We start from the raw sequence: 13014 nt of genomic DNA, 5'->3' as shown, positions 1-13014 counted from the left end.
ACTGGCCTGATCTCTATTTGTCACTGCATTATATATCACCTGTACTTCCAGGTGGTGTGGTAAGATGATCCCATAACCCGTATGGGCTGATTTGACGCATTGCATGTGATAATTTCATAGTAAATGGGAATTGGTTACTATTGGTATGATGCGTCAAATCGCGTCACCCTTACGGCACTTTGGGCGAACCGGTAATTGTAGCGCTTGGGCTTTGGAAGAACGGATGGGGAAGTGTTTTTTTTAGGGATCTTTCGGATTTATGACGTTTGGATGTGAAGAAAAAATTTTTTAGACCGAACGGAAAAGATTAACCACCCAATCATACGACTTTGGTCAAATCTAATTATCTAATTTTGTCTAGCTAGAAATTTTGAAAATTTAACGCAATTTATAATTTTATTTATTGCAAGAAAAAATTTTAATTTTTGAAGTGCAGGTCGGAAAAATTCTCTAATTATTTTAATTTGTTATAACACTTAAGAAAGCTTAAAAAAATATAATGTTAGCAGACCGATTGTATAATAATTACTAATCACGGATCACGTTGAATACTTTTATACCTAAAAGGTTTCCTATATTAAAATACACTAGAACACAAAAACTATTAAAATAACTTTCACCGTGGTTCATAAAAATCTTACTTTATTTATCTAATATATTGAAAATTTTAAATAAATATTCAACAATTATCTAATGACATGACCCTTTATAATTGAAGTAAATTCTTATCTGTTATAATACGGTAATTATACATACAAAATAATTTCATATTATCCAATGCACTTAATAAAAACTTGTTTCTAGTAACTTGTAAATAAATTGGTAAGAAAGAAGTAACGTTTAATTTATAGTATATAACAAATAATTTTAAAAATAAATAGCGTGTATCGAAATGTTATATAGTTGAAAATTTTTTTTATTATTATTACTTTCAATGTTTAAAATATGCCAATAAAATATAAAAAAATAATTTAATTAGAATAAAAATAAATGTATAGGAATAATGAATTTCGAATACAATATTAACGATCTTGGAGTAGTCCCGATTTTACCTAATTTTATTACCGTATAGCACTGACTAAAAGACCCCCCCGTACGGCCGTGACCCATTATATTTATAATACCGAGTAGTTAAAAAAATTCTAATTCTGGTAGAATTAGGCTAATTCCGACCAATTTTTTTATGTTCCATACAAAATACTACCGGATACTAATTCAATTTTTTACGATACCAGATATTTTAGTCAGTGCTATACGATAATAAAATTTCATACACCATGAGATGACCTAGTTTTTAGTACTATCTATAAATATAATTTTTTTTGTGAAGCAAACATTTGGATGACCGGATGCTACATTCTTCCCCTATTACCAATTAAAGAAGTTAATAAATAATAAATGATCTCCTATTTGAAAACCCTATATATGAATTTTGAATTCTCCTTATGTCATATATGGCACCTTTTAAAAGTTTGTAAAAGTAGTATAATAACTATTTAATCTCTTAAATTATAAAATCATCTAGTTCATCTTGTTCATCTAATTATATAATAAAATGAAGTTACTTTAGATATTTTAAACACAAATTATAATAAACCAATTTTTACACTGTACCTAATTCTTTACTGATCCCATCATCATTTTTGTCATTTATAATGACAATATTATTACTTAATTCATCTTGTAATAATATTTCATTCAATTTAGTTGAATAATTAAATTTTCTACTTGTGTAACAAGACTTTGGATGGTATATAATTTCCGGTTCATTCTCTATAAAATTTTAATAGTAAATAAGTTATAATATAATTTTTAGTTATAAATACTAGTTAAAATTACTACCTGGAATGGGTATTCTCTTTTCTTTATCTTCTTCTATTGGATACTTTATACTCCATTTAAGAAAAATATTACTTAATTCATTGGCAGTTGGTCTTTTTTCAGGATCATTATTCCAACATCTTTTCATTAATTCAATATATTCAGGCATGATTCCTTTTATAATTTCTGGTCTAATACCTCTGCAAATATTTAAAGAAAGATTTAAATCATGAGGAATATTATGAAATGCTGGAACGCCTGATGTCATCTCCCACATAATAATACCAAAACTATAAATATCAGCAGCTTTTGTGTAAGGATTACCACGTAATACTTCAGGAGCTATATAAGGAAAAACTCCATATATTTCATTTTTTATATTAATAGAATGATTAACAGGTTTACATAAACCTAGATCACTAATAAATAAGGTAGATTTACCATGAAGTATATTACCACTATGAAAATCACCATGAACAAGATTTAATTTATGAATAGATTTTAATTGTCTTGAAATATTCCATAAATTTTTAAATTTATCATTTGGATTAAATTTTTTTATCAATAAATTATTTCTCAAACTACCATCAGGTTCATATTCTAAAATAATCATATAATTTAATGTAATTGGATCCTGTGTTATACCAAGTATTGGAATAAGCATAGAATAATTTAAAAATGCTTCATGTTGACATTGTAAATGTAATTTCCACTATATTTTAATAATAATAAAATTATTATTATTATTAGAAATAATAATTTATAATTATTTGTATAAAACTTCTTACCTCATTTAAGAAATTTTCATTGATATTTGATGAATCATTTAAACTTTTTAGTACTATTGAACATCCATATTTTTCATTAATTTTGAGAGGATTTTTAATTTGAGAATTATTTGTATCTATAAAATCTTGTTCATCAAGTTTATTAATACCACGTTCCCAAAGTTGATTTTCATAATTCCAATATCTTATCCGTCCATCTAACCAAATTGCTTTATAAACAGTACTAAAACCACCTTTAGCCAAGAATTTAATATTTCTTAATCTATTATAAGGAATCCATTCAAGTAATTCAGTCCAATTTCTTGCATTTAATTGTGATTCTTGAATGAAATTATCAATTTGATTATTTCCACTAGTCCAATTAATAAAATTTTGTTGAAACTTTTTAGAATAACAATATTTACACCATTTAATAAAAGTATTTAATCGATTACATTCAAAACATAAACCAAATATTAAATAATAATGTACAAGTTTTATATGATCATGTTTATAATATTCATAATAATTTTTTAATTTCTTGATCAACGTTTTAATAATAATTAAATTATAAATATTAATATAATTTGAATCATCATAATTAAATTTATTAAATTTTTCTATAATATTATTCAATTTTTGAAATAGTTTTAATAAAGAATAATATAAGAATAAAATGAACAAAGCTTTTATGAAACAAAATATTTTTTTTAAGAATTCCATTAATGATAAAATAGTTTCAAAATTGATATTTTTTATATATATTATTTAGGAATTTGATTGTAATACAAGTTTTATTAACTTTTGTTATTAATTCGGTTAAAAAGCTGTAACCTGTACGACGATCCTAACGACTATATGTATGATAATACATAAAATTACGTCACGATCACCGAGCGGAAAAAGATTACCCGATTCAATCATCCTGAACCAGGACGGTTCGTTAGAAAATCCTGGAAATCCTGTAAATTTTAATGCAAATTAAAAAATTTTATTTAATTATTTTAAGAAATTGAAAGCTCATGTGAGAAAAAAATTCCCTGATCGTTTGCGTGATTAAAACTCCCAATTAAATTATATACTCTTATTTTTGTAATTTGCAGGAAAAAATCCCCTTTTTAAGAATATAGCAAATGAAAATTTGTTATGAAATCTATAAATATAAACAAAAGCATATGAAATAACTGATCAGAAGAAATAATCATCACGGGTCAATACAGAGATATACAGAACTCCCGAGAAATTAATTATGGTACGAGATTTCAATATGAAACGAAATAAGAAAAAGATGGAAAGGTGGAGTGATATACTTTACTATACTAATAAGGGAGTAATGTACATAAGTTGAAAATTAACCTACGACACCTGCAATATTGACGACATGATGACATGACGACATTGAAGATTTACATTTTTTTACATTTCAATCGGAACACAAATAACATACGACATGAAGCATACGAAGAAATTACGAAAAAAAAAAGCCGAAAAAAGCGGGAAAAATAATAAAAAATAATTATTATTATCTATCTTATTATTATTCTTAAATAATGTTTACATAAATAATACTTAAAACCATTTTTTAATACACGTTTCAAATACACGAGATTTATTGTTACAAAACTTAATAAACCAAAATTATAACCATATTTGGAATAATTATAATTTTCAGTATGAAAAAAAACCAAACTTGGTCAAATGGTTCAAAAAGTAATCTCCGATAAAACGGACTTTTTTTGTATACAAGAAATAAGAAAAAAAGAAAAATCTAAATTTAAGAAACAATTGCAGAATTATTTATATTAAGTTTTAACCAATTAAAATTTAAGAAATAAATTATAAGTATGTATGTTTTTTTTATTATTATATTATTATTGATATTATTATAATTTACATAAAAAGTAAAGAAACATTTAAATAATTTATAGTAAAAACCATAAAAACATTAAAAGAATTTAAATCTAAAAGAAGAAGAAGAATTTTATATTTTTTTTATATTTTTTTTTGTGCATAAAATAAAAAAAGAACAATTGAAAAAATAAATAATGTGATGATCTAAAGATGACGAACAAGAGTTAAACTAGAATATATTTGATATCAAATGACGATAAAATTAAATGTTAATACGTTTCAATATTCAATAGAAATCCTTTTTTATAATAAGCACTTTTCAACATGTACATTACTTGAACATATACTAATGCATAAATGTTCTAGTAATGTCATTACCTAAAAAAGTTATGAAAAGACTTTGATGTAAATATTTATTTATTTGTGTTATTTGTGTAATTTATGTGAAACACGTGTAATAATATATTTTGTAATATAAATATGTTTTTTATATTCAAGTACATGATCGAATAGTCGGATGATACTTGTTTTTTTATGTTGTACAAGTTATCGACAATGGCCCTTATTAATTTTATGTTATAATACTTCATACATCAGGCTATTTAAAGGTGTTAAACCGAATTTGTTAAAGATGTTGAAAAAAATATATATATATAAAAATTGGCCAGAATATAAAAAATCCCGTCTTTTTAGAAAGATTCACAAACGCATGTTACTTTTTTCTTCTCACTCCTTCCTGTACATCAATTAAAAAGTTGCATGTATATCATCTTCTCACGGCTTGACACATAGTTTATCAAAAAAAAATTATAAATAAAGTGGATATCTTTTTTTTTGTTTTTTTTTTCTTTTCTTCCTTTTATTGTTATTATTTTAAAACTTTTTTCGTCTTCCCTTTTATATATTGTAAATAATAATAATTATTAATTATAATCAACAACGGAATTTTTTTACTTTTTTGTGATTTGTTGTTGCAGCTTTGTTATTTGTTTATGTCAATCCTTCTTTGTTCTTTTAATCCTTCCTTTTTTAAAGGAAAAAAAAAAATTTTATTTTAAAAAAAAAAAATTGATCTTTTCTTCCCAAGAAAAAAAAAACGCATTTATTCTTTCATAATTTTTTTCAAAATAAATATTAAATTTTATAAGAAGGAAATATAATTATAATGGCACAAGAACAAGAAATGGTTTATGCGATCCATCCTTATCAAGCTAGGCGTAATGATGAGATAGATTTTGATTATGGAGAACCTATAATTGTTATCGAAAAAGATGATATGTATGGGGATGGTTGGTGGAAGGTAAAAAATTTTTTTTTATTTATATATATATTTTTTTTATTATTATCTAATCTTTTCGCTTAATAAAAATAGGGACAAAATATACATGGAAAAATTGGACTTTTTCCTATGAGTCATATCAAAAGTTATAATAGCACTAAATTTGATAATATTCCTATTATATCAAGTCCTGAACCTTATAAAATAAATGATGTAAATTCCAAAGAAAATATTTCAAATTCAAATCCAAATTCAAATTCAAATTCAAAATCAAATTCAAAAACAAATTCTATTATTAATGATACGATAGAAGATTTACGAAATAAATTACAAGTAATGATAAATTATAATAGTGAAGGTTCTTCAAACAGTAAGAGAAGCTCAAAAAAAGGTTTTTCAAGAAGATCAAGATTATCTACTTCAACAGAGAGTACAAGTAGTTATTTTTCTGCTAGAATAAATTCTGATATAAGTTCTTCAAGAAATTCTTTATATCAACACTCTCAAATGATTTATGATCCCACTTCTTTAGATGATGATGATAATAATAATGTAAATAATAATATTAATATTAAAGATCATCCATCAACTTGGGATGTTCATCAAGTTTGTCAATGGTTAAATGAAAATGGTTTTAATTCTGAAACAAGGAAATTTGTTGAAAATGATGTTACTGGTGATGTATTACTTGGTTTAGATATAGTGGCTCTTAAAGAAATAAATATTAATTCTTTTGGTAAGCGTGTTCATTTATTGAATACTATCGCTTCATTAAAAGATCAATATTCAATAAATAATGATGATCATGATATTGATAAGGTATGTAAATTTTATTATATTCCTTTTGTATTCCTTTTGTATTCCTTTTGTATTCCTTTTTATATTCCTTTTGTATTCCTTTATTTATACCTTTTTTTTTAGACTCAATCAAAATCACAATTTGGGGATTCTGATCTTAGTGATATTCACTTCAATGATACTTTATCAGATTCACAACATACTTCAGTTAGTAATAATCAACTAAATAATCGTAAAAGTGATATTAGTCCTGCAAGTTATTACAACGCTCTTTCACCTTTAGAAAAATCTGAAAAATCTGAAAAAAAGGTATGTAAAATTATTTGAAGAAATTATTTTTTTTTTAAAAAAAATATTTTTACTTATTATATTATATACGCGTAGGTACCTAAGAAATCAAGTCTAACTTTCTTAAAATTTGGTCCTTTCGGAAAATCAAATAAAGATGAAAAAGCAAAAAAATCTGAAAAATCTGAAAAATCTGAGAAATCTGAAAAATCACGTCCATCCCTTTCAGGAGGTTGGGATTTCTTTTTGGTAAATAAACAATTTTAACGTAATAGCAAAACTTTTCGTTAATAAATGTTTTCTGACATTATTATTATATTCTATAGGATGATGATACAAGAGAATCGGAAAAATTAAGAAATGAAGAAAGATCAAAAAATAGAATTCCTTCCATATTATTTGATGAAACAATCTCTACTTCTTTGTTTGAGCCTGAAAAAAATTCTTCATTGAAATTTATTCCAGGAAGAAAAAAGAAAATTTCTTCTTTGGTACATATTTTATAAAAAAAAATTTATTTTTTCTTATTTCAAAAATTTAAAAAGTAAAAATGTTCTAATTTATTTTTTATTCTTAGGACCGAAAAGGTGTAGTTGGAAGTCAATTGGGTCTTCCCAAAGATTCATTAGAGTAAGTTTTTGTATTGAAAATCTCTCGTGTCAATTTGATTTTCGCATTCGTTATTAATTTATATTTATTTTAATAGTAATGTAGAAAAGAATAATTTAGGAAAAAGAGAAAGCAGAGTAAACAGTTATTATTCCGAACATATTATTGATTATATCAATACAAATAATGATGTATTAAAAAAAATTGGTATACCAGATCATGATGGTTGGTTAAAAAAACAAGGTGACAAGTATAGAAATTGGAAAAATCGTTTTTGTATTTTAAAAGGGTCGACTTTCTATTACTTAAAAGGTGACAAGGTAGGAATTATTTGTTACATTGTTACGTTACATCACATCACGTTATTATATACTTACATTTCTTTCGATAATATTTAGTCGTTACAATCAGTAAAAATAAAGGGTCAATTTGAACTTACGGGGTATAAAGTTATTCCGGATGAAAATGTATATCAGGGAAAATATGGATTCAAATTACTTCATGATACGGAACGCCCTCATTTCTTTGTTCATGAAGATTTGGAGATACTGAGAGGTTGGATGAGAGCTATAATGAAAACTACTATTGATATAGGCAAAACAGGTATAAGATATTAAATATGAAATTTATTAAATTCAATCAAAATGATCAAAAATGTTAATACTTTATATATTAACCAATTACAACTTTATTTTATAGTCACTATTACTACATCAGATCATATTCCAACAGTTTCATTACATGAGGCTCGTAAAATGGCGAACCGAATGCATCAACCACGTCCCACTCCATCTCCGCCAAATATATTAATAGACAATTCTACCTCTCTACCATCAATTTCAACATTTTCGAATTTACCACCACGTTCTGCTCCTTCTCCGCCAAATGTTTTAATAGATAATTCACTCTCTTCTAATATATTTCCATCAACTTCAACATTTTCGAACTTACCACCACGTTCTGCTCCTTCTCCGCCAAATGTTTTAATGGATAATTCACTCTCTTCTAATAAATTTCCATCAACATTTTCGAATTTACCACCACGTCCTGCTCCTTCTCCGCCAAATGGTTTAATAGATAATTCACTCTCTTCTAATATATTTCCATCAACATTTTCAAATTTACCACCACGTCCTGCTCCTTCTCCACCAATATCTGAATATAAATTAATTACTACGATACCATTATCTTCACTACCTAAACCTAAAGCACCACCAACAGGTGCTCCTCCACCTCCTCCAACTCATCCATCTCCTCTTCCTGAACATGATCATTCGTTATTACGTAAATTAAATATATCCCCACCACCCCCTGAGCATGGTCATTCGTCGTCTCATAAAGTTATTAAATCGCCACCATCGTCACCAACTTTTGCATCACGTACAAAATATTCAAAATCACAAATTCCAAATTCACCTACAAAAATACCAAAATTTCCTTCAATGACATTATCAATATTAAATGCGTCTAGAACTCCTCCTTATATTCCAAAAAATAACAAATATAACGAACTTTCTATGGGATATGTGTAGAATTATTTAGTATAGATATTTACTCATTCGACTATGTATATTACTTATAAAAAACAATGTGAAAATATGGATGAGTAAAGAGATACTATAACTCTCATTTTCATTTAATGTATTTTATTACAATTGTATTTCATAATTCATAAAAAATAATCATCAGGATATTTTATCTTCATCCTGAGGTGGTAGCAAAATTCACGTTATTTTCATATATATATATATATATTTTTTCACCATTGAATATTGAATAATTCATAACTATTAAATATATATTACATACAAAATTATTTCTGTAATAATCTTCACAATGTAATGCGTATTAATATATAATAATAAAGATTAATTGGTGAGTGCAAATAATATTAGAAAATCTAAATTTCGCTTTAAACCATAAAGAAATCTTTCTAATTAAACTTAATCGTGTCATTAATTATCCTGATTATATGGTAAGCGTCTATTATATTTAAATCTCAAGATCTTTGAAATGGTTGCGTAAAATCTTTGTAAATATTAATTACACTATCAAAACCACAGTCTTGTCCTTTAGAGGTTCTGCGTCAACTCGTTTATAATTTTTTTTTTTATCGTACCGATAATATGTGTAATATGTATATTACGTAACGATACTAGTGGGTGGAACGTATGTGAGAAATAGTTAGACAAAGTCCATGTTGCTGATTCATAATATATTCATTAACACTCCCTAAATATATTACGGAAATATTTAAAATAGAATTTATCAATAGTTAAATTTTAACGAATCATCATCATTCTTCGAAAATACCTTTTTTAAAGAGACTACAAATATAATTTTTAAGTTGTGTTGCATACTTGCACTTCATGTACTGCGTATGTAAAGTGCTACCATATGTCACTACTTTGTTCAATCTATGGATATTTGTGTGATAAATGTTCAAAATCAGCCTAAAATTAAAATCTTTAAGCCTGTACATTGTATCCACGGGTAGGACTTGCTATACATTAATAAAAAAAATATGATAAATATTCATGAATGAATCTTTTAATACAAAAACTTATTAATAATTAACCTACCATAATTGAGAGAATTTCTTGAAATAGTTATTTTTAAAAACAATCAAAACAAAATCTCAATCAATTTGTTTAACCGAAACGGTAATAATCTTTATTTTTTTAGGCATTAATGGCTTATATATCATTGGTTATTTTTTCAAATTCTTCAGTTTACAAATAATGCATTACTAAATTTATCATAAATATTAAAAAATACATTATACGTTTAAAGTTAAATTCGATTTATTTCTATGATGTTTGATAAATTTTCACACAAAAAAAGCCCTTTAATTTAAAAATTTGTTATATTTGAGGAAGTCGAAGTTTCAATAGAAGAAGGATAAAACTTATTACGACAAAAAAGAACAATTTTATTACGAGGATATAAAAAAACGGGGGATAGAAAATTTGAAAGGGGTGGGTTCATTCTATTTTATTTGCTTGGCAAATTCCTAAAAATTAGTTCTAAAAGTAGCAAGATTTATCTTAAAAATTTCATTGGCCATTGTATGCGCATGATCGCGTGATAGACAGGTTCTGAGATCGGTAGATCGGATCGGATTGACCGAAAAAATGTATAACCAATCGGATTGTGATTGATTCGGATTGGTTATCTAGCTTATGCACGTCGTTATGCACGTAAACGTGTCGTCTATTATAAAATCAACAGAATGGTAAGACTGACCGCTGACTGCATCAACAACCAATTATCTAAAGGTGCATCAGATCTAGAATTGAACAGACTACATATTTTACTTATTGTCCTCCGCTATGCATCGGACATATTCAAAACCCATCGGGTAAATTATACCTATTGATGCAACTATGCAAATAAATTCTAATTATGCATAGGGTATAGGTAAAGGTACTACAACTTTACCGGATGGGGTAAAGGTTTCGGTAAGAGGGAGGAATTAGGTTGATTTACTTTCTATGGTTTTGTATGTTCGCTAACATATGAATAATAAAGTTTATCGTTTACCAAAAAAAAAAAATAAATAAAATTCCAATTATGCAAATAAATTTGTTAAAAATTGTTTCTCAATATTAAGATACAAATAAATACTTGAAATGGATTTTTTAAAAAGTATTTAATGAATATTAAAAAAATTTTTTTTTTTTCAATTATTTTCAATCTTTTTTACAATATTTAACAACTTGTTAAAAATCACTTAATTAAACATAGCAAATAATTTTAATAATAATAATAACTCAAAAAAAAAAAATAAATAAATAAATTCATTTCATATTTATTACGAAAATGATAAAAAAAAATTCTATAGTTTATAAAATTTTTAATATGAAAATTTATGAAATTAATATTTATTTTAATAATAATAAAAGTTGAATAAAAAAAAATACATTAAAATTGATTTATAAAAGTAATATACATGTTTGACTGTTGACTTATTCAGATTTTATAAAAAAAAAAAACCTATTAAAAACTTATTTTGATAAAATATATTAAAAACATAAACATGATGTTGTCTTTATGGTTTAAATTTTATCCATAAAAACTTTTTCTTATACTGTAATTCTTTAAGACACACTTGCTTTTTTCAAAATACATAAAAAATAATTATATAATATCATGTCTTATTAATTAAGGAAATAACATTATTAGAATTTAGAAGTCAAGAAATACATGTAAAAAATTGTATACTTACTGAAAGTAAATCATAATCTTGTTTAAATTTAATTTATATTTTATTTACATAATTTATTAAAGTCCTTCTCACCAATTATAATATAAAAAATATTGTCAAAATATGTTCACAATATGACTGATGCAGAAAAATTTTTATGATAAAGTTAACAATTTTTTTAAACAAATCTTTATTAGATATAAACATTATAAAATTATAAAATTATAATATTATTTATAAATTATTTTAAATTTACTTAAAAATAATTTTAATTAAAATGTTACCAAAATTTGGCTGTTCAGTATCCCAACATCGGAACTGATTCCCTATAATAGAATAATAAAAAAAAAATGTTAAAAACGTCTTTTAATAGTTTCAAAAATTTTTTTTCGAAACTTACCTATGGGATTCGGTATCCAACTTTGGAACCGATTCCCTATAATAGAATATTAGAAAAAAAAAGTAAGGGTATATAGTAGATATAGAAGTTTAGAGTTCGCAAGTACCATAATACATACCGTATGGTACAAGCAGACAAGATTCTTTCTTCTAAACTTTAATATATAATCATTTTAATCTTTTATAGAATTCTTTAAAATCTTGTTATTTTCTTTAAAATTACACGATAACACATAGGTTAAAGAATATTATAGTATGAAATAATTGAATTCAAACCCATTCCTAATTGCTATTATATTATATATATTACTGTAGAAAACTTTTACTATATTACATGTAGAAAGGATTAGACTATTATATGTTATCAAAGGTTAATAGTCTCAAGATACATATACATAAATTAATAATAAAAATTATTAATTAAATAAATAATGGAAAGAATCAATTATGGTTCCATATATAATAATGTGCATACAACAAATATGAGATGATATAAATAAAATTATAAGTAATTATAAAAATTTTATTATATTTAATAATTAAAAATTAATTAAAATGCAGAAAAAAAATATGATAGTTAGATTTATATTGAAAAATGTAATGTTCATACCAGAATTAAAGAACTTATAACTAGGTATTATTTAAGAAATATAATACCACTATGTTTTAATGAGACTCGTTTCACTAATTGATACTAGGTGATGATCGGATAACAAAAACATAAATAAAGGCTTATCGGCAAATAGGAGGGCATATCAGGCTTGTATGCCTGATCGGATGCATCACTTGGACTTGGGTTTATTTAAATACCAAGTCGAATATACACGGGAATTACTGACGGAATGGTGTGGCTCAAATGGTATAACAGAGTTTGATAATCGATTGGCAAGAATTCCACTTTCTCAACAAAACAATATAGTGGGGAATCGTCGGGAAATCGTCGCCTTATTGGTTATTATAACGGGTACTATTTCAAAGTTAATACTTGAACTTTG

The 13014-nt window shown here is 25.0% G+C and overlaps 3 protein-coding genes across 3 annotated transcripts; 1 reads left to right on the top strand and 2 right to left on the bottom strand.

Annotated features, from left to right (window-relative positions):
* Positions 1–1504: 1504 nt before the first annotated feature.
* OCT59_007850 (uncharacterized protein) lies at positions 1505–3018 on the bottom strand (the record flags this gene model as incomplete). The annotated part of the gene is made up of 6 exons (XM_025318360.2): positions 1505–1539; positions 1615–1773; positions 1843–1995; positions 2263–2533; positions 2610–2871; positions 3014–3018. 6 exons carry the CDS (start codon positions 3016–3018, stop codon positions 1505–1507), a joined length of 885 nt encoding a protein of 294 aa, XP_025176374.2.
* Positions 3019–5604: 2586 nt separating this feature from the next.
* OCT59_007849 (uncharacterized protein) lies at positions 5605–9505 on the top strand (the record flags this gene model as incomplete). Its single annotated transcript, XM_025326379.2, has 9 exons — positions 5605–5739; positions 5812–6537; positions 6640–6825; positions 6901–7053; positions 7131–7295; positions 7382–7434; positions 7511–7733; positions 7812–8016; positions 8113–9505. The coding sequence occupies 9 exons, from the start codon at positions 5605–5607 to the stop codon at positions 8943–8945; spliced, it is 2679 nt and encodes an 892-aa protein (XP_025176373.1). The 3' UTR covers positions 8946–9505.
* OCT59_007848 (uncharacterized protein) lies at positions 8155–9998 on the bottom strand (the record flags this gene model as incomplete). The annotated part of the gene is made up of 4 exons (XM_066142060.1): positions 8155–9645; positions 9727–9830; positions 9894–9916; positions 9996–9998. The coding sequence occupies 4 exons, from the start codon at positions 9996–9998 to the stop codon at positions 9569–9571; spliced, it is 207 nt and encodes a 68-aa protein (XP_065998971.1). The 3' UTR covers positions 8155–9568.
* Between the last annotated feature and the right edge of the window lie 3016 nt (positions 9999–13014).

This window comes from Rhizophagus irregularis, chromosome 16, assembly GCF_026210795.1.
Source record: "Rhizophagus irregularis chromosome 16, complete sequence".
Taxonomy (NCBI): Eukaryota; Fungi; Glomeromycota; class Glomeromycetes; order Glomerales; family Glomeraceae; genus Rhizophagus; species Rhizophagus irregularis.
The sequence above is the reverse complement of the archived record's forward strand: the minus strand, read 5'-3'. Positions and strand labels throughout refer to the sequence as shown.